Source organism: Pygocentrus nattereri, chromosome 15, assembly GCF_015220715.1.
Source record: "Pygocentrus nattereri isolate fPygNat1 chromosome 15, fPygNat1.pri, whole genome shotgun sequence".
Classification (NCBI taxonomy): Eukaryota; Metazoa; Chordata; class Actinopteri; order Characiformes; family Serrasalmidae; genus Pygocentrus; species Pygocentrus nattereri.
The window spans coordinates 20,365,333-20,387,958 of NC_051225.1; the positions used below are offsets into that span (position 1 = coordinate 20,365,333).

The 22,626-nt window shown below is 38.7% G+C and overlaps 1 protein-coding gene across 2 annotated transcripts in view; it reads left to right on the forward strand.

Annotated features, from left to right (window-relative positions):
- The window catches only part of xxylt1 (xyloside xylosyltransferase 1), a 125,448-nt gene that overhangs the window by 18,286 nt on the left and 84,536 nt on the right, over positions 1 to 22,626 (forward strand). For both annotated transcript variants that reach the window (XM_037545362.1, XM_017699466.2), the window contains exon 4: positions 13,145 to 13,277. In XM_037545362.1, the coding sequence (XP_037401259.1) occupies positions 13,145 to 13,277 (133 nt within the window). The remainder of the gene's footprint in view (positions 1 to 13,144; positions 13,278 to 22,626) is intronic.

A 22,626-nucleotide genomic window follows, 5' to 3' on the forward strand; every position in this document is an offset into this window, starting at 1 on the left:
CGATCTGCTACCTGCAACATCCTTCAGCATGACCGGTTTGGCAGTGGGTCAGTAATGGTGTGGGGTGGCATTTCTTTGGAGGGCCGCACAGCCCTCCATGTGCTCGCCAGAGGTAGCCTGACTACCATTAGGTACCGAGATGAGATCCTCAGACCCCTTGTGAGACCATATGCTGGTGCGGTTGGCCCTGGGTTCCTCCTAATGCAGGACAATGCTAGACCTCGTGGCTGGAGTGTGTCAGCAGTTCCTGCAAGATGAAGGCATTGAAGCTATGGACTGGCCCGCCCGTTCCCCAGACCTGAATCCGATTGAGCACATCTGGGACATCATGTCTCGCTCTATCCACCAACGCCCCGTTGCACCACAAACTGTCCAGGAGTTGGCGGATGCTTTAGTCCAGGCAACATCACAACGTATGTGGAGACAAAAAAACAAACAAACAAAAAAAAAAAAATCACACATTGAACTTTTTTCCCCATAGCTGTCATTTTCCCTCCTTCCCTCACCCACCATATACCACTCACTTTCAGCCAAGAGCACTGGGACTCCCGGCAGTTATAAACAGCCTCCTCACAAAAACACAGGCACTCATGAAAAAAAGCAAGAGAAAGAGAGAGGCACAGCAGGCAGCGCTTCAGGATAAATGAGGCAAGCGTGGGCTTCAACTGAGCAAATCCAAATACACTCATTCACTATAAAAGACAAATTAAAAGAAAACAGTGGAAAGAAAAAACGTTTTTATTGAAGTATTCAGTACTGCACAAAAGCACTCTTCAGTTCTAAAGCTGGACAATGTCTTTTGAAAAGTAGTCTATGTAATTATCATCTGAGAGCAAGTAAGCCTCAACTGATCCAAATGTACACAGAAGTACACTGATGCCCAATCTGTTAGATTCAGAGAAGCCAACTTGTGTATGTTTTCATGTTTTTCCTCCTCAGAGCAAGTGTTGTTTTTTGTTTAAACTTTATTTTATCTACAGATGCCTTCTGATATCATTTGGGTAGTCTACTGCAAATATTTTAGTAAAGGCAGATGGGTGTAACAATCAACACAGAAAATACATTCAACACTGCAGAGACACGCTTAGAGTGACTAAAGTTATGCTTTTTGTCTATACACATGTTGCTATGAAATTTTTAATTATGTTTTTTGTATGGGCAACATATCAGGCATATCCCATATATACAGCAACATATAGACAGACACAGCAAACCTTCTTGCCACAGCTCACATTGATGTGCCATCCTGGATGAGCTGCACTACCTGAGCCACTTGTGTGGGTTGTAGAGTCCGTCTCATGCTACCACGAGTGTGAAAACACCACCAACATTCAAAAGTGACCAAAACATCAGCCAGAAAGCAGAAAGGTACTGAGAAGTCGTCTGTGGTCCCCACCTGCAGAACCACTCCTTTATTGAGTGTGTCTTGCTAATTGCCAATGATTTCCACCTGTTGTCTATTCCATTTGCACAACAGCTGTGAAATTGATTGTCAGTGTTGCTTCCTAAGTGGACAGTTTGATTTCACAGAAGTTTGATTTACTTGGAGTTATATTGTGTTGTTTAAGTGTTCCCTTTATTTTTTTAGCAGTGTATATATATATATATATATATATATATATATATATATATATATATATAAAATTTTATTTTTGTTTTTTACAATAGTTGTCTGAGACACACAAACATTAACGCTAACCTTCACACTGCTGGGAAGTAGGTCAGTGCACTTCATTCTTTTCATGCTGTTCACCTTGATGGAAATCTCCCAAATGTATGAATGGATGGTTTTGCTGTCCATTGTACATTGTACTTTTACTGCATGGCCATTTTCCAGAAACATTGTGCTCAGAAATAGTCACGATATCCATATCGGTGGAAGGCTATAAAGACTATGATTGTAGAAGTCTTTTAGACCTCTTGTCTTTGCAACATACTCTCCGTTTTCTATAACTTGCAGCCTAATTTAAAGAGACATTGGACCAGATTCCTTAAACACAACACCAGATTTACCATGATATTAAAGGCTTTTACATACCAAGCACAATTTATTTGTTCAGTGTTTTCAGATGATAATTTAAAAGCATTAAATTAGGCTTGTGTATAACCGATATGTTGTGCTCCAATCACTTTTTTTTTTTTTTAAGGGCTTAATTTTTGTGAAGTTTTGCTGGTGACAAACTTACTAACCAATCAGTAAATCTCTGGTGATGGCATGGCGACAACCAAACTTATGGATTTGTCCCAGTAACTAGAACTTTTTTGACAATTGTCAAAATGTTTAGTAGCCCACTCAATGTCATTGTGTGCCTGTCTGAAGATTTCACATTTTCATGTTGTTTATTTGTGTTGTCTTCAGTTTGTAACAGCAAATACCATTATGGTAACACATTTCCTCATTCAGAGACGAGGATTACCAGCCTCTTTATTGTTTGCATGGGTTGTGGCACTACCACTCTTTTCCCTCATTTGCTGTGGCAGTTCTTAACAAAACACCATCCAGCACAAAATTGCACCTGAAAAAGTCCAACAGTAAATTTCCCCAGAAGCCAGTGTGGATTGAATTATCTTTTCTATGTTTTCTAACTTGTTTTGAAATGCATGCAAGTTATCAAGGCACAGTTTGATCTGTTTGGATTGAGTGTCATGTTGGATGGCTGTTGGACTACATGAGGAGGAAAATGACTTTTAGGTTCCCATAAGCTTTTGCTGAAATACACATTGAGGAGCTCACTTTTAAAGGAATAAGCCAGGACGGGCCATGCATTAGTGATTCTACCGTGGTAAATGGTGTCAAAATACAGTATGCTGAAATACATATTTTATAAAGGCTTTAAACATGCCTGAGTTATTAAAACTCCTTTACATGATTTAATTACAAAAATTTAGATTGAGAAGATTAAGTGTTCTGTCATGATTTTAAAGAATGTTTGAAGTTTTCATCTCAGAGACATGCTGTTTTTGTGAAATGCTAGGACTCTACATTTCTACCCGTTTTGTTCAGTCCCCATTCTGACATTCTAGTACAGATGTATTGTGTGATGCCTTGATGCTCTTCTCTTTCAACTTTTTTTTTTTTTTTTTTCCCTTCTTGACAGTGGACAGGCATGCTTGACAGACAGGCATTTGCTGAGCATTTCTCTTCATGTGAATTACTTCAAGAACATGTGAATTTTTAGTTCCTTTTATCTAGGGGACAACAAAAACAGTAAGAGAAGACCAGTGTACTGCTCACTGCAATGGTGACATTATGAGTTGGATTTGCAGTGGTGTGTTACAGGCCAGACTATAATTTTTTTTATCTTATGCTGAGGTTTCCAGCAACACTGAGAAATCTGTGATCAGTGGCCAAAATTTCTTGACCAATATATATCGATCAGGCTGGACTGTTTGGCATATAATGTAGCCATGTTCAGTTCCTACACCTTTCTGCCTTTAGTCATGTCTTTAGCTGACCAAATTGCTGCTCAGTGAACTTGACCAGTCAAGAGCAGTCCACTTTTCGGTCCTCATTGCTTCAGTAGCATGTTTCAGATCATGTTCCAGATCATGTAGAGAAGAGACACACTGGCAGTCATATATGCTGTGACACCTTGGTACACTTTGGATTATGGACAGTTTACCTGATTTATTTATAGTCCCCTTTCTGTCTTTCCAGTACAGAAAGAAAACTTGAAACTGGAATTTAATTTCTAGATTTTTTTTTTCCATGAGTGAAAATATTGTCATCCATTGCTTTGGTCTGCCCGGTTAATTGCTTGACATTTGACATACTTTGCTGGCATTGACACTACTTTGGTCCTTAAGATTAGAGACAACAGCAATAGAGTTCACATACAAATGGCCTTTCTAGAGTCAACTTTAGATATTTTGTTGTCTTTTTTTTTTTGTTTGCTCTCTTCTGCAAGAATGGCCAAAAGGCAAGTCACCTGCCAGTTGTTTATGCTAAGCTGAAATCTGGGTAACACCTGTTTAAACAGAGCCATGACTCTTATATGGTTCACCCAGCACAGATGTCAGTGACCGCAAATTAAAGCTGTCTGTTTGCACATAAACCTCATTGTCGTTGCTCAAAACCAAAACAACAAAAACCATCACTGACTTGTCACAGACTGCAACATTGCTGACTTTCATAATAAATACAGTGTATCACAAAAGTGCACATTTCTGCAGATATTTAAGTATATCTTTTCATGGGACAACACTGACAAAATGACACTTTGACACAATGAAACATAGTCTGTGTGCAGCTTATATAACAGTGTAAATTTATTCTTCCCTCAAAATAACTCAATATACAGCCATTAATGTCTAAACCACCGAAGTGAGTACACCCCTAAGAGACTACACCCCTAAATGTCCAAATTGAGCACTGCTTGTCATTTTCCCTCCAAAATGTCATGTGACTCGTTGGTGTTACTAGGTCTCAGGTGTGCATAGGGAGCAGGTGTGTTCAAATTTGTAGTATATCTCTCAAACTTTATCATACTGGTCACTGAAAGGTCCAACATGGCACACCATGGCAAAGAACTCTGAGGATCTTAAAAGATGAATTGTTGCACTACATGAAGATGGCCAAGGCTACAAGAAGATTGCCAACACCCTGAAACTGAGCTGCAGTACAGTGGCCAAGATCATCCAGCATTTTAAAAGAGCAGGGTCCACTCAGAACAGACCTCGTTTTGGTCGTCCAAAGAAGCTGAGTGCATGTGCTCAGCGTCACATCCAAATTCTGTCTTTGAAAGATTGGCGCAGGAGTGCTGTCAGCATTGTTGCAGAGATTGAAGAGGTGGGGGGTCAGCTTGTCAGTGCTCAGACCATACGCCGCACACTACATCAAATTGGTCTGCATGGCTGTCACCCCAGAAGGAAGCCTCTTCTGAAGTCTGTACACAAAAAAGCCCACAAACAGTTTGCTGAAGACATGTCAACAAAAGGACATGGATTACTGGAACCATGTCCTATGGTCTGATGAGACCAAGATTCATTTGTTTGTTTCAGATGGTCTCACGCATGTGTGGCAGCAATCAGGTGAGGTGTACAAAGATAAGTGTGTGCAGCAGGGGTTGGGAGTTACACTGTTCTCATTACTCTTCCTGTCTCCTCTGCCGGGCTTGTTCCAGATATTGAACACTTTCTAGTCAATATGGGCTAGCCCTGTGTTTCTGTGGTTTAGATTTGTGTTGGACAGTGACACTGTTTCATTGTTGCACATGCATCTAAGCTGTCTGTTTTCGAATAGCACTCACAGCAGTTCATAATGGTTATCTTTTTGTCAGATGGAACTCATGTGAACTTTTTATCTCAAACAATAAAGCTAAAAGGGGAAAAAGTCAGGCACGTGCTGGTCATTGAAAGAATTAATCTTTTTCTCTGTCATTATGTCACGCAGGGTTTCAGACATGCTGGCTCATTGGCCTGTGATGTGATGTCTAATAGTTCTACATTAAACTAAAATCTAGTCTCCAGTTAGACACTTTGGGGAAACTTGGTAAAATGACAGCACAGACTGTGATGACAGATTTTGTACAAATTGACCAATTCCTTATCTTCTGTGGGCTTCTGATCCACGTGTTTGTAAGAGCACGAGGTAAGGCTTTTATAGAAACTTATTTTCAGCATTAGATGACTGCTGTTGCCAAAGCAGCAAGTATGCATCAACACAATGTCGCTCTGTGAGGCTGTGTAGTACTAATGCTTTGGCATTTCAATGCTTTTGTGACTTATATAATTTGTTATTCCAAGGCAACATTGTGTGTTCTTTTGCAGTGCAGGAAGTCTCAGTTGACCACAGGAGGGATTGGATGACAAGGGTCCTTCATGGAGTGGTGTATTGATTCACTCAACCTCATAGAAGTGTGATGAAGTGCAGCAGTTAGCATTGTTTTTTCAATTGCTTGGAGGCTCCTTGTAGTGTTGGTAGGCCTAGTATTTTGAAAACATGTATTTGGCAGGTACAGGGGTTGCACTACACCTTTAAGTGGACAGTCATGTTTGGCTTTTTTTTTTTAGTGTCAGATGGTGCTGCAATATACCAGAGGTTTAAAAAAAAAACTAAAGTCATTTCAGAATAAAGTGAGGAAAAACCTTACTGGTGGCACTTTGGGCGTGTTTCAAACAGAAGGAGGACAAAGCTATGTGATGTTCACAATCTATACACTCCCACTTACTAGCTCAACTCTGTTTCTTTTTAAGAGTTTGACGATCTATCCATTTACAGTTATGGCATTTGGCAGACGCTCTTATTCAGAGCAGCTTACAATTTGAAAAAAAAAACATTAACATACCTATGTTAATGTTAACATACCTAACATACCTTTAACATAGGTAGGCGAAGGTGGTGTTAGGAGTCTTACCCAAGGACTGTTATGGGTATAGTGTAGGGTGGCCTAGCCAGGTGGAGATTGAACTCCAGTCTCCAGCGTAGAAGGCAGAGGTGTTAACCACTACACTATACCAACCACTTATCCACCAACATTCACTTACAAATCCCCTGTAAACTCAATGAGGTGATGGTTCCACGATGACACAAATAGCAAGCTAGGCTTAAGAATGAGAAGAAAACACACACGAGTCTATGTGAGCTGCTTATGAAACAAATTTATCTCCGTTTATTTCACATAATTTTACTAAGCTGAGGAACACACTATCAAACCTGCACGTTTTCTAGTAGATAAAGCACATTTGTGAGCAATGTTAACTCAGCTGTTAGTTATTAACAGTTTTAGACAGGTTTCCTATTTTTCAGCTTTTGGTGATGTCCATACAAAATTATAGAAAATAAGTCCTAATTTTAAATTCTTTTTGAAATATTCTAGTCTGAAGTGTTTTGAATCAATTCACTTATTCTTATTACATGCAACATTGTGCTTTTTTTCCCCAGATGTTGTCAAAGTAAGAAGTCTGTAAAGACTGACTATTATTGTAATAGTAGAGAAGCTAAACTCTTGGTAGATGAAGCTGAAACAGTGCAGATAAAATCTGGGAGATACAGAAGTCAAGTCAAATAGGAGTCAGATATTTCTGATCTTTGTTCTAAATAGGCTTTTTTATGGTGTGTCAATATGCTAGTGAAGCAGCACCAAGAAATGAGGCTGATGTTCTCTTTCTCTGACTGGCAAAAGACAGCTGGGCCATGTAGTACATGTACAGTTGACTAAAAACTTACTTTCAGCATTACATGTAGCCAGGACATGTTTTTGGCCTTTACTGATATCAGATATTTTTTTTACCTATGTATAAAGATCCCGCGACCCTGACGGAGAAGCGGCTTAGAAAATGGATGGATGGATGGATGTATAAAGATGTTGATACATAAACACTTCTAAAATGTAGATATTGGGGCTACATCTACCTGGATTATCACTACACATAAATAAGTTTATATGTTTATTATTTATATATTTATTCCTATGGAGCTGAAGATGCAGTAAAATTATACGAATAAATGAAATTAAACACATTTTAACAAAGTAGCCCAGATCCTGAACATTCTGAGCTTCCAGTATAGAATAAATGTCATCAAATTGTCAGAAATAATGGACAAATTTAAACATCTACCGAAAGTATTCAACTTTCTTTGTGCATCCCTTTTTATAATGTAGTAATGTGTCTCTGTAAAGCTGATCATGAACACTGTCAATATTTGTTTTGACCCTGCACGGTTCACTGGACTTGTCTCAGACTTATTTGCTAGCTAACATCTCTGAAGAATAGTTAAAAGTAGCTTAGGTAGCAGTAAAAACATTTTAGTAAATGTGTTGCATGTTGAGAGGCTCAGATATGTGTTGTCTGGTAGTTTGGAAAAGTTTTGTAAAATATGGAACCCTTTTTTGGAGTACTTAGCCAATGCGCATAACCACTAGGTGTTTCACCGTAGCTGCTTTATTTACCTATTATTTAACCCATCTTATTTATTACCACTGCTCAGTTGATTCTGAGGATGTTTAATGAATTAATGAGCTACAACAGTTGTCTTACTGAACGTGAAATTGAGAGTTTTCCTATTTATTAGGTGTACATCCACCCCGCCCTCTAACACCCCCCTCCCCCGTTTACTATTAAACCTTTTGAAAAATGAAGAGATTTGTTGTATTTACAGTTTGTCTAGCCCTCTGTGTTCCTTTCATTCCTGTATCAGTTGCTGTGCTGAGTTAAAGCACAACACAGCTGTGTCATTTTATTTAATTGTATGTATCTGGATTCATTTTTATTTCCCTTCATGCCTCATTTGTAGTAGAAAGGCTTCCAGTCAGAGTGCATGGAGGGGTGGTCACGTACAGCCAGGTATTAAGCACATAATGAGGTTGACCTATATTTGCCTTGAGTAGCAGTGTGAAGCAACGTTTGCTGTTGTTTTCATTGGGGAAATGAGGTGGGGGACAGTGAGTAGCCATAATCCACCAAGTCCAGATGGACTCCCACCTGCTACATCTATTCTCATCAGAGTCTTTGCTGACTTCTACAGTCAGTCAAGAGCCACTGAGAATGTTTTACCTAGTGCTATATAGTAGAGGTGTAATAATGCATTGAGAACATTATTCAGTTCTCAGTACCAGTTTCACAATTAGTTTTAAACTAAATTTGAATGATAAAAAATCAGTGATTGTGTCTGTGTTGTGGCATGATTAATACAATCAAAGATAGTGTGATGTATGAAATGTGCTGGTGTGTTTTGTTAAGTTGATTAAGTTGATTGTTTTTAGTGTTGTTTAATGTGTGAAATGCAACGATGTTGTATGGTCACATTTTTGCATCAGTGTATTGTGATGACAACTTGATCAAAATCGATTAATAATTTGTCACTTGAATGATAAACAGGCCATTTTCAGGTCAATATAAAGCCGTGTTTGAACCTTCTCTAATTTTTAGCACAAATTAGGTCATTAATTGGCTCTGACGTTTTGGTCTGAACCTGAATACAGCCCAAGAACTTGCTATCCAAGTCCAGCCCAGTCCACGTCATCAAGTTTTTACTCGAGGCCCAAATTTAAACTTTATTTTAACAAATTTATTCAACAAAAGGTGCTTTTGAACAACATCCCAAAGTGTTTTAGTCTAGAAAACCTTTCCAAAAATGCTTTTGCTTTATTTCAATATTTCTCATGAGCAGCATGGGCTTCGTAGATCTCTGTGCTAAATTTACAGATGTGCCCGATTAAGAACAAGCAAGGTGTTAATGAGAAACTAGGAAGTAAAACTAAAGCAGGAGGAGGTGGACTGTGACTGTGAGAACCTGAACATGACATTTGAACCCTGACGTGACCTGTGCTATAGAGTCTCGTCGGGCTCTAACAGATACTTTAAGCGCCAATTTTCGTGAGCATCACTAAAAAGAAGAAGCACAAAGCAGCAGGATCTCAGGAGTGCACATGCTTTTGTATTACAAATTTGCATGTATTTGAAGTAAAATTAAAAATTTGCTGTTACAACTGTGTATGATGCAAAAGTTTATAAATAGCATATTAGCATATAAGGGTTTTGTTTAACTAGGTCCAAGCTGAACAACTCAGTAGACAGCTTACAAGCTGATAAGCCACTTCTGTAATATTCAGAGATGGACAATACAAATTGATACACTGTTAAACTGCATATGCATACATGAATGTCTGTTACAAGTAGAGCTGGCCTAAGTAGTGTGAAACCCTGTGCTTGGTGCTAACATAATATTGATATTCACATATTCAGCTGTGGTACTCAGACTACTTATAAAGTGCAGGTTACTCTATTAAACACTGCTATATAGTGTTATGCATGATTGCAGCAAGTTTGTGAAATTGTTAAATGACTCAAAACAGCATTAAAGATTTTTTCTATCATTTTAAAATTTGCTGATACCTGCTGATATGTAGATGTCCTAATGCATTTTTCTAGTCAGACGTTTTATACTTCCTTTGGATGGAAAACTATTTGTAGGGTGTTTATTGTTTGATTAAGCTTGTTTGAAAAATGCTCAGTTGTTAAAATAAGTAGATTACTCATTTACTAATATAGTCAATAGTTACAGCCCTATTTGTGAATATATCTATTCTGTCCTGTTAAAAAATGAAAACGTTGTTTCACTGAATTGGTCTGTATTTTCTTCCTGTGTTGAAGCAGCAAATACCCAAAAAGTGATTTATTATTATATTTATAGATTATTTCATCAGTAGTCTTCTTCTTCTTCTTTCGGCTGCTCCCTTTAGGGGTCGCCACAGCGGAATTATTTTTCAAAATTTTCTTTTGATCCTTTGTCAGTGTGACAGGAACAATTTAGAATTTGATTGATTATGGTAGAGAACAAAGTGTATGATAAGGTACCTCTGGAATCTGCAAAAGGCAGAAAGTATTGCAAGAAGTAAATTGCTGTAAAGTGCAATGCCCTGTCGGTCTCTGAAAGCACTCAAAATTGAGTCAAGTAATGTCACATCACAAAGTAGTCTGTCTATGTGTATAGTCATGCTTTCACAATCACGTGTGTGTGTTTGTATGAGAGGAATGTGGTTATGCTATGCCGCACACGCATGTGAGCACTGCAGGGAAAGCGCCAGTCGTGGTGAACTTTTCACTGACCCCCATTTCTGGGAATTCAGCCTTACCCCTGGCTGAAGAGCCCTGGTGAGATGAATTAGTTCTGTCTTGCAGACTACAAACACGCCATTAAAGCTTTTCAGTGTTGTCCCCCTCAGGTACTCTCAGCATGCCCTGATGGCTCAGCCTTGCCCAAAGCTGTAGCACTTCTTTAGAGCAAGAATTTTGCCTTGTGCTGTTTTATTTCTCAAGAATGTTGGAGGTCAACAAAGCTGTATGCATTTTTTTTCAGCAAGTTGTAAATTTGTTTGGTTAAATGTTTGCCCACATGAAAGTCCGCTGATGATTTTGATGTTCAGATTCAGTTTACCCTTCCATGGTGCCATATGACATTTCAGCTTTGCTATGATCATAGCATAAATAATGTCATAACTCCCTCACTGCCTATCAGTTCCATTATACACCAATAACGTGCACCGAGTTCTCTGTGTAAACAAGGTCCCCGGTCATTCCCTATAGATGAACGTCAGCTCATCTCTCCTTTTAGCCCTGGTAGCATAACGTGTGAAGTTTTTGTTTGACTGGCTTCCGTGTTTGCAGAGGAGCTGAGAACAGGGTTGACATGCTTGCTTTAGTCAGTTTCCGCCTCTTGTTTGGACTGACTTCAGGCCGAAATCCCTCAGGCCGAGCGCCTGGCTCTGGCTGCTGCACTAACTTCATTGTTCCAATTACAACGCGCTTAGTTCAAGCCATGTTTGCTGTGCCTAGCAAGAACTATTGCCTGTGGTGTATCTAAAATAGGCCTCGGCTGCTTTAGTGAAGTTGAGCCCAACACTCATGATGTACGCTTGATGTCACAAAGCTCGGTCTCTTGGCTTTTGGCTGAACACTGTCAGCCAGAATTGCATGCAGCTTTCATGCACGTGTGTATGTTTCAGTTGTGTCGGGACAACAGTATCTATCCACATCAAAGCAAAAGTTCTTACTTCAGTCCTATTAAAAGGCAAAAGAGTGGCTGGATGAAGACAAACATCAAAAAATTATATGAATGGGCGCTAAATGTTGCTTAACTATTAATGAGTCCACCTACTTTTCCATCAGTAACTTCAATTGTGTAGACAAGGGGTGTTCAACTAGCAGAGGTCCAGTTACATCAGATTTCTTGCTTGTGAAGTTCCTGATAAACAAACTACCATAACTGAATAGCAACAGCAGTTACCTTTAAATTCTTAATGATTAATATTGGTTTAGGAAAGTATTAAAAAAAATAAGGTACATCAAATATGTTTTCATAAAGCTTTTTATTTTGAATGCACTTTTATAGTCTTATGAGCATTTTAAAATTATATGGCCATTGGCTCCTGTTTACATTAAAATAATAAACTTTTTTTGAATAAAATTCAAAGAAAAAAAAAAAATGTGTGTGTGTGTGTGTGTGTGTGTGTGTGTGTGTGTGTGTGTGTGTGTGTGTGTGTATGTATGTATGTGTATATATATATATATATATATATATATATATATATATATATATATATATATATATATATATATATATATATATATATATATACATACATACATACATACATACATACATATTCTTAATTAGCTTTCCAAGGAATTGGCAGCCACTCTGGTGGACCTTTCATATTTTTTTTTAGTTTAATTTTAAGTGACTTTTGTTTTGCAGTGGTGAATTAATACTTAATGCTTCCACTTTTCACTAGTGCTAAGGACTCTTAACAGATGAGATGAGTTATTGGTTTAAACCTGAAATGTGAGGAAAATGCTTTCTATTTTTTAATTAATTTTTTCTATTAGTTTTTAAACATTCTCATCATGTAATTAAATGTGGCATTAATACTGGAGGCAAATTTGCACTCATCAGCCCGGAAGCTGTGCATGGAACGTACTTGGACATTCCAACATGACAATGATCCAAAACACAAGGCCAAGTCAACCTGTCATTGGCTATAGCAGAACAAAGTGAAGGTTCTGGAGTGGCCATCTCTGTCTCCTGACCTCAGTATCATTGAGCCACTCTGGGGAGATCTCAAGCACGCAGTTCATGCAAGACAGCCCAGGAATTTAAAGGAACTGGAGGCTTTTTGGCAAGAAGAATGGGCAGCTTTACCATCTGAGAAAATAAAGAGCCTCATCCACAACTACCACAAAAGACTTCAGCTGTCATTGATGTTAGAGGGGGCAATACACAGTATTAAGAACTGGGGTATGTAAATCAGGTTCATTTGGATGTTTTTGTTGTGATTATGATTTAAAAAGAGAAAACGAATAAATAAATGGTTTCACCTAACCACTGAACATGAGTGGGAAAGATGTTTTTGGGTCATCATTCATATTCTCTGAAAAAAGGCCAAGAAAGGAAAAAATCTGCTTTATTTATTTATATATATATATATATATATATATATATATATATATATATATATATATATATATATATATATATATATATAACTTCAAGACAAGTTTCTCTGAGGTTTAATAAGTCAGAACAATAATAATAATACCCACAATATGCCCTGCCCTGTATACGTGGTTACATGTGGTTATAAGTGCACATGTCTGTACTAATGTATGCTGTTCACAAATGACTTTCCTTTTCTTCCACCAGAGATGAAACGTATTGTGCAGTTGGACCTGGATCTCAAGTACAAGAGTAACATTCGAGATCTCTTTCAAGAGTTTAGACACTTCTCTCCTGAAGCAGTCATTGGAATTGTTCGGGAGATGCAACCAGTTTACAGGTATTCCTCATCCCTATAAACATACTGCTCTTTTCATCGCAAATTTAATAGAGTCTGAATTAGAGATGAATCAAATCACAGGAATGCAGGTGCAGTGTGCCGTTGTTAGTCAACACACTGCTGGACTAGTATCTGTGCAGTTCTCATATGTCCTTAGTTTGGACTAAAATGGGTTAAATAATGTCAAGAGGCTAAGTAACGTTAACATCACACATTTCACCACAACTCATTTACTTATAACTTTTGTCATCTATGGTTTCATGTACAAGAATTTACATATCTCTTTATCTCCTTACACATTATCTCTATTAATTTTTTTCCTAATTTTCATTCTGTTTGTTGCATTTTTGTTTTATTTGTCCCTTTTAGTAAAATATTTGTTAAGTCTGTGTGTTTGGTCTGTCCAGTATGTTACATATCATACTAAATAAAAGCAATGTATTTTGCATTTCATAACACACCACACATTGGCAATAGGAGAGAGGCAGGCCTGTCTAGTATGCACACTCTCTGAGTAGGCAGCAATGCTGTTGTAACATGTGCAGAATGTGGCCTGGTGTGCAAGTTACACATGGCATGGGCACTAATACATCTCGATACCATGACAAATGCTGGCTTTTGAACTTTATACTGCTAACAGTCTGGATGGTCCTTTTGTTCTTTGGCCTAGAGAACATGATGTCTATTATTTCCATAAACAATCTAAAAATTTGGCTTGTCAGACCACACTACACATTTCAGATGAGCTCAAGCCCAGAGAAGTCTGCAGCGTTTCTGGACATTGTTGACAAATGGCATTCACAAGATAAAGTGCTCTTAACTTGCAATGAACATTGAAAAGTCTCTGTTGACAGTGGTTTGCCAAAGTACTCCTGAGCCCATGCGGTGGTGTCTGCTGGTTGCCGGTCTTTAATGCAGTGCCGTCTGAGAGACCAAATGTTCTGGAAATGTATTTGTTATTTTTGGCCTTGCAGAGATTGTTCCAGGTTCCCTAAATCTTTTGATAATATGATTCACTTCAAAGGGTGAAATACCTAAAATCTTTGCAAACATGCATTGAGGAACATTGTTTTTAAAAGCTGGACTATTTGCTGATGCTTTTTTTGAGAAAATGATGAGCCTCAACCCAACCTTACTAATAAAGGACCAGGCCTCTCCAGGATTCTTTTTTTTTTTTTCTTTTTCTTTTTTTTACCCAAGCATGAATACATCAGCTGCTTTAAAATGTTTTCTGAACATTTCACAGCATCCCTGGGCTTGAATTGTGCCTGAAACTGATCAGATAAAACATTGAATATCTACTGCTTTTGTTTAAATACAGGTCTAAGTGGATTTACAAATCTGCCTTATGTTTTTATTTACATTTCACATCCTGTCCCAACATTTTTGAAATCGGGTTTATACATAAAAATCGAAGTGTTTACCTTATATTTTGACGGTCCCACCGCATTTGGGTTGAGTAGCAGGCCTGTAAAAATGTTTATCAGAGCATCTAAAATGGCAAGACAATGGCGATCAATGATCCTGAATTACTGAAGTTTTGTTGATGTATAGATCCTCATATTAAATAAAGTAAAAACTGCTTGTTTTGCAGGTTAGTTTGGAAAAATTGTGAGGTATAATACGCAAAAACAGTCCTTCAGTGAACTGGGCTGATCTGTAGATTTTTACAGCCAGTGCCACTTGACTGGAGAAATACAAAACTTGTAATAACATCAAGTTATTTGACCTAATTTAATACTCATGTCATGGGTAAAAGAACAGCCAAAGTGGTCAGTGTTGTCTGGTGGCTGGACTCGGTCATACTGCTGAAACTGGGGCATGTTAAAAGCCAAGTGGAGGTGTTAACTTTAAAAAGTTTTCTCCTATGAGCACAGACCGTCAAGTGCCAGTGAAGAGAGCTTTGTGAGGCTGTTTTTCTGGAGCTTGCACTGTTAAGACCTGCAGGAATACAAGGAGAGTCAGAACTATCGCAGGGGATTAACAAAGGAAGTTCCTCTGGGAGGGCGGTGTGTGTGTGTGTGTGTGTGTGTGTGTGTGTGTGTGTGAGTCAGAGTTTATGGGCTATAACAACAGGATGCCTGTGTACTGCTCATCAGGTTTGGCTTTGTGCTGGAGGGCAGTTTAGATTTCCAGCTCAGTGTTGCTGCCCAGTTCTCTGGCTACATAACACAAACGCACATGCATACTTTCAGAGGGATATGGCTGAGACCTACCTGTGCCTGGGTTCTTTTTAATGATAGAAAACATTTATTGTGTGCTCAGAAAGACACTTACTAGCCAGCATCAGTAAGGCGATGGTGCTCATTTAGGCCAAAATTGCCTGCTTTTGAGAGGCTTTGAAAAACATCCAAGGAAAGCAATGCATTACATAATGTTCTGAACTTTTCTTTGAAAACAAAATATTACATCTAAAGTGCTGTGTTGGAACGTTTTATGTAACAGAGTCTGTGGAAATAATCTGCAATCTCTGATCGCTTCTTTGTTAAACCTCAGTCATGGATATGCAGTCCAGCCTAATGTGCTGCACTAGATGGCGCTCAAGTCAGCTGATCAGCTGCGACTGTTTACACACAGAACTCTTCTCTTCCTCTCCCATCCCCCGCTTCCCTTGTTTCTTCTGATTTATTTCCTCTGTATTGCTGCCCCTACTCAAGGACACATACTCAAGTACTTTTAGGCTTGTAAAAGGCCAACTACATCTGAGGCAACTCTAAGTGCAGGACACTGAGAAAGATTAATTAATGCAGTCATGTTTCTGTTTACAAAAGCACATGACTTGAAAATCTGGTAGTTTTAATGTTGTTTAAATGCATTAGGACAAACACTGTAGTTTGACACTTTACCCAAGCATGCATTTTCATCCACTAAGTGAGTATTTCCAGTATTGTATAAAAAAAATGAAGACCACTTTCCTGAAAAAATGGCCATTATGTACAATTTTATTTTCAGAATCAAGAAAAAAGCTGAAACCCATCCATTTAAAATAAAATGAATGCTAAATGCACTGCATGCTAAACAATAAATAATCTTACATTTTTCAGTGTTTATGGTGTCCTGACTTTATAATAGCTTCCTTAATTTTCAGGAGGCTTGCTAGAATATTTTTAAAGAAATCTTTGGGAGATTTTGTCAAACCTCCGAAGTCTTAGAAGTTGCGTTTTCTCCTTTGCACAATCCAGTTAATCACAAACACCTTCAATAATGTTGAGGTCTGGCCTCAACATTATTCATTGTGTTTGGGATTAACTGGATTGTGAGCAGCACATTCAGTAACTGTTCTTTACAGCTGCACATCCTTTCAGATCCATGCTTTAATTTCTCCTGTCTCACAGTTTTTGTGGTCTAAAAGATCTTGTATGGTTTTTCTCTGTATCTGACTCTTGGTATTGGAAACCCTATTTTTTTTACTTATATTCCCATTTCTTTGTAAAAATATACGGGTGGCAATCAAGTTAAAGTTTTGCTGGGGCACAGTGTGATGTATATGGTATACGCATGAATGGAGTGAGTCCTGCCTGTGGAAAGAAACATCCCCAAGTGAGCTATTCCTCCAAAACAGAGAGTCCGGAATCAGCTACTGAAATATCAACAGTGCGTCAGCAAAGCTGACTTGATACGATCTACCACCTGCAGCAGCAGGATGGCCCTCCTGGGCCACCATAATTAATGTTTGGACTTTCCAAGCCTTCTGCCTGCCTGGCTCACTTTTTGCTCTTTATCTTAACAGCAAAGAAAGCACAGATCACTTAGTTTCCACTGGTGCAGCATGTCCAAATCCCTGGTGGATGATATAGATGCCTGAGGCTCTATGTGTAACTTTCACTGTGTTAGTGCTGTGGAGAATGTCTACCTACAGCGATGCTCTTAGGGCCTTGACACACTGTGCTGACTGTTGGCAATCGGGCCATCATGAAGCGTCTACCACGGGCTATCAGCCACAGTTTTACAGCTTTCGTATGTACAAAAGACATGCCTCTTGATTTTCCTCTTTGGTACTTTGAGGGAATATTTTACCAGATGTGTTCAGCAGAACATTGTGAGGTTTTTAATCCAAACACCAGTTTTGTGAAAGTCTTCTTTTTTTCTTTTTTGTTTTTTTGTTTGTTTGTTTACATATTGATATGGAAATTTATTTTCATTCATACAGGTACAAAACGTTGGCTTGTTCTCTGAGTCACAAGAATTCTTTCTATTTTGCCAAACCTTGGAGCCTTTCATGGAGCAATTTGAGCTACCCTGATATGTCACTTCAGACCAGGCCTCTCGTCTATTATCTGCTCTGCTGGCAACAGATGGGTTCTTAAGACCTCCAAGTAAGATACTTTTGAGCTCTTTCTCTAAGTACTGATGATGAGTTGCCGCTGAAATATTACAAACTTGATATCAAAGAAAATAGGTCACCTTTCATACACTTGATCCAAAGTTCAATTCCTGTGTCTCCCTACTTGCTCTCTCCAAGGACACCAGATGCTGTGGGGTAGCCTGCCAAGTGTCTGGATTCTACCCTGCGCACACAGCTTGGTATGAGAGTATACACTGAGCAGGGACACTCACTAAATGGACTGTAACTTTCAATATGTTAACAGTAATCTAGGCCCTTTTCTTCCCTGTATTGTTTTGGTTTACTCTGGATGGGACTTGGTGTGTCACAGCAATTGTAAGCACAACATATGCCTCTCAAGCCCTGTTTTTATGAATGTTGAAAAGAGGGAAAAGCAGAAAGGGCGATATCCTCTCCAAAGCACTGTGAGTGGACAGAGTGAGTGACCTTGATAATGACCACTGAATGGGGATTATTAAGACTGCTATGTTGTCTGGCTCCACAGTGGTTTATTATGCTTGTGTTCTGCACTAAAGGCCACTGGGTCATATTTTGATGACGTCAAGAATGGAGTAAGGGTCCGACGTGTGGCTTCTCTTGCCCAGAAACGTGGCCAGGGACTTGTTGCTGTCCATCTGTCCACTGAGCTTGCATGCTCAAGCTTTGTGGACACTAAATAGTCATTCCTAAAACTAGTGTTTGTAGAACATAGAAATTGTGCAGCTTGGCAACTGCAGTGTTCAAGGATTAAATCCCTGGCACATGCAGATAAGGTCTTAGAAATGAAACACACACAAAGTAGAAAGAACCATAACAAATGTTCATGGAAGCTTCAAAGTTGATGTTGATGTTAAGATTCTGAATGACAACTTGTAGAGGAACTGAGGCACCGCGAAATGCAGACTGTTTGCTTAAGGTAAAAAAGTCCCTTGTGTCTGTCGGAAGGATCGACTCCACTACAGTTGACAGGAGCATGGTGGAGTTATTTTCCCCTTTTTGTTCTATTACTCGTGTATACATAGCATTCAAAACAAGATCATAACAGGGGGCTTCAGACTGAGGGACTATTTTGACCAGAGCATTTTAGGTAAAACAGGATGCTACTGACAGAGTGAATACGTATCAGAACAGGGTCAACTACACAGGGTGCCTGTGCCTGCTTACTGTGCTGTAGAAATATTGTTTCCACATGAGTTAATATTGTCAAGTGCGTAGACAGACAGTTCCGTTATCTGTGAGGTGAATCTGCGGTTTGTTGTAGCATACAGTGCGTTGTTTGTGTGTGCGTCTGGGTAAGAAATCAACAGAGGGAGGCAAGCCTCTGGTTTTTCCTCATGAGTTCTTGTTATCACTGCCATTTGGAGGAGTGTTCTGATGTCTGTCCCGTTTTGTCTGCTACATGACTGAAGAAGATGATTCGGACCATGGACCTAGACCTGAACAGAAAATTGTAATCGCATCCTGCTTCAGAAGTGAGTGAGAACTATTTGGCAGTGCACAGTGCTTTTATCATCACCTGCAATAACTGCTAGTTTTTAGGGCTAACTTCATATCTGTGTTATCCAGCAGGATCAAAATATTTTTCTCACTGAGCTGGAAACCATGACTCATATTTTGATTATCTGAAGGTCAGTTGGCTCTCTATGGCTGTTGTCCAAAAAAAAAAAAAAAGAATATGAATACTGACTTTGTTTAATCAGTCCCCCAGAAAAGACTGCCCCAATGTACGAATTGGGTTTTAATCGGTAAAACTATTGTTCTCCCTGTTTCACATCACTTCCATACTGAGGGGGGAAAAAGTTCTCCCTGCAAGGAATGGAAGGAAAAAGATGAAACATTTTGTGTCTGATGAAGGAAACAGAGAGTGAGGAGATCCAATTTAGCTGCGCTTGCATATCATGAATCACTGCACGTGCATCAGCAATGGTTTTACATATTCTCTCTAGACCACTGTTCCTGCACGATAAATTGACTGCCTCCCCATTTGATCATCTCTAACAAATGGTGTCTCTCCAAAATGTCTATTTATGCAAATGGACATGCTGAAAAAGAGGGAACAAACGTTCTCCATTGATCTTTTCATTACTACTAAATTATGTCTCTCCTTTTAACTCGAAACTTATGATGCCTTGTGCATTGCTTTAGCTCTAATAGAAGTTTTATGGGCAGCTGCAAACACTGAGAATACTGAATATGATTTTGTAGGTTATCTAGTAAAAAATATCTACACCTCCACCCTCACAGAATATTGCTATTTGGGTTATGATGGATCTGCTATTTTGGACATGCATTCTGCTCTGTTTCTAATGATGTGACTTGTTTTTGTCAGAGAAGCGCCGCATCGTGACGGGGAAAGTCAGAGTGCAGCTTTTGCACATTGAAAGCGTCACAGAAAACTGCTTATAAACAAGCTCAAGTTAATTTTACACTCTACAATTGTATTAATTTCCACATTATTTATTCAATATATCAGCTAACTAAGCTCTTGAAAAGCAGAAATTAGTTATGCCGTTATTACATTTACATTTTATTTGTAATCTATATTGACAGAGTCAAGGTGCTTCCATACTCACTATGCATCCAGCTTCACAGAATATTGGGTTGGGTTGAGATGGAGCTGCTATTTTGGACATTCATCATATATCTAACAGTGTGGCTTCTTTTTGTCAATAAAGGTTTGTTTCTGATGAAAATGCCCATTTCTAAGAATCTGCAGTCTGATTTATGATCCAATTTCTGCTGGAGTAATGCCTCACCTACTTTTGTAGCTCTTTCTAACTTTGCTTCTTAAGATGTGGCCTGTTTTGTCTGTAACAATGCATTTTTGTTTTCCACTTGGAATACTCATTGTTTGTCAAGCGAGACTAAACTGATTTCCATTTTCTCCGTGAAATAAACAAAGCTCCAGATCCTTGATTCACTCAGCATGTCTTTGTCTGCATTATGTTGCTGCCTGAATGTTGTTTGCCTGATTCTTTCTATGATGTTTAGAAAGTTCTCTGGTTCAATACTGAGAATTAGGGTTGTATCTGGTGCCAACTTTTCTGCAGTAGAGGAAGTGTCTCTAATGCCTCGGGCAGCACTGAGAGCAGCTCTGGTCCATGTAAACAGATCTCTGTCAGTCCTCGCATGTCGGGCCGTGTCCTGCTTCTCTCCTCATAAATTAGGGGGAACCCCCTCTAGGTCGGCACGTACAGTTCTAAATACATGCATGGTGAGGGATTTATACGTCAGTTACTGCATCTGACTGGGTTGGGCCTTACCGTCTGAGGGCCTAATACAGCGTCATTCCTGTCCAGCATTGCCCAGCAAGCCGCCCCCACTGTTACTGATAACCACCCTTGCTGGCCAGGCCGGTAGTTCTAGTATAAACAATTCATTAAGACTTATCTTGTTTGGCAACCTCTCATCTCCAAGCCAATTGTGCTGGCACTGTGACATGATGTAAAGATCTTGATGTGGGGTCGAAGGTTTCCTCTTCAAGTGTTATTCACTTGTCAATTAGCTTAAACATTTGTTGTCATTTCATGTGTAAATCAATTTCAGACATCAGGCCAAACAGTGAAATGCCAAGGAAATGAATGTGCTATCTACATAGCTTTAAGTAGTTAGTACTAGCAGCCTGCATGTTTCTGCTCAGGTAAATTACTATGATCATCTGTTTGTTTCCCTAAAAGACTGACTACCTTTCTCTGTGTAAGTTTCAAGCCTACTGGACTCTACTGCTACTACTCTCAAATTGTCTGCACCTGATTTGGATTAAGATCTAATGAGTTAAATAAGCATTGAGACCTTCTAAATATGAACAGAAGCAGATCAAGTCCGCTGTATGGGGTAGAATGTCAGCTGATGACAAAGCTAATGACATTGCTAGTGGTGTATTTGTGCATTTGTAACCTTTTTTTGATGTGAAGACAATGTGAATATTAAATAGTCCCTCCTGTCTCTGTAGCTCATTGTCCGAGAATTCTTGAACAGTGCAACTCTGTAATAATCAGTTATAGGTAAAGTGACATTTTACAGCACTCTGTACGTTTAATAAAAAAAAAAAAAAGCTAAACTAAAAAAAAGTCATTCTCCATCTTTTGTTCCTCTCCCAGACTTCACCACTACTACTTACTGTTACTACCGTTCCATATGGCTATACATGTAGTACTATATAGGTGTTGTGGGAAATGCATATTAGAAAGCGAATTTTTGCATTTTACATTGTTTGACTCTACTACTCTACTGTTTCAGTTCCATTTTAATTGAGTGGATTTTCTTTAGCTTGTTGTGTCTTTGTGAAGGAGCTTTCCATAATCTTTCTATAAATAGACGTCTTGGAAGCCAAAAAGGTCTTTTTATAATTACTGTATTACAGAATGTTACTTTTTTTTTTTAAATATTTGAATTCTGGACAAGCTTGTCACAGGGGCCTAATGTGTTACACGCAGCATCTGGATTCTGCTATAAACTTTTGACTTATCGTTGCTCAGTGCCTTTATTATTGTGTAAATGTTAGATTTTTGTTTTGACCAGATTTGGAAATCCATGCACAGTTTAGTTTTTATCATTCATGTTTGTTGAAGTCAGTCTGACCCTGGAACTGAGAGCATATGTCATATCCAAGAATTTGCTAATAGACATCAACCAGTGAAGCTCCTTTCTGTACCTCTCCAGTTGTACAAATACCTCCTTTATACCTGTCATTCTAGCAGACAAATATTGATCTGTCTGAAAACCATCAGTCAAGTTCACAAAATTCAAGGGCATAAAACACTTTTGGCTGACTGGGAACACCGAACATCCTTCTCAGCAGTGAAGGAGGTAACTTCACACTTGGCACTTGTTATAGCTGCTGTGTCATGCCTTGGCTTACTAAAGGGAGATATAAAGATCAGCTGTGCTGATATGATAGGGTTTTCATTATCTTGGACACAATGTATTCTGCATTCAACTGGCAAATACTATAATACTAAGACTATATGGCCAAATTATTTGGACACATGACCATCAAATCTATACAAGTTTGTTGTACATTCC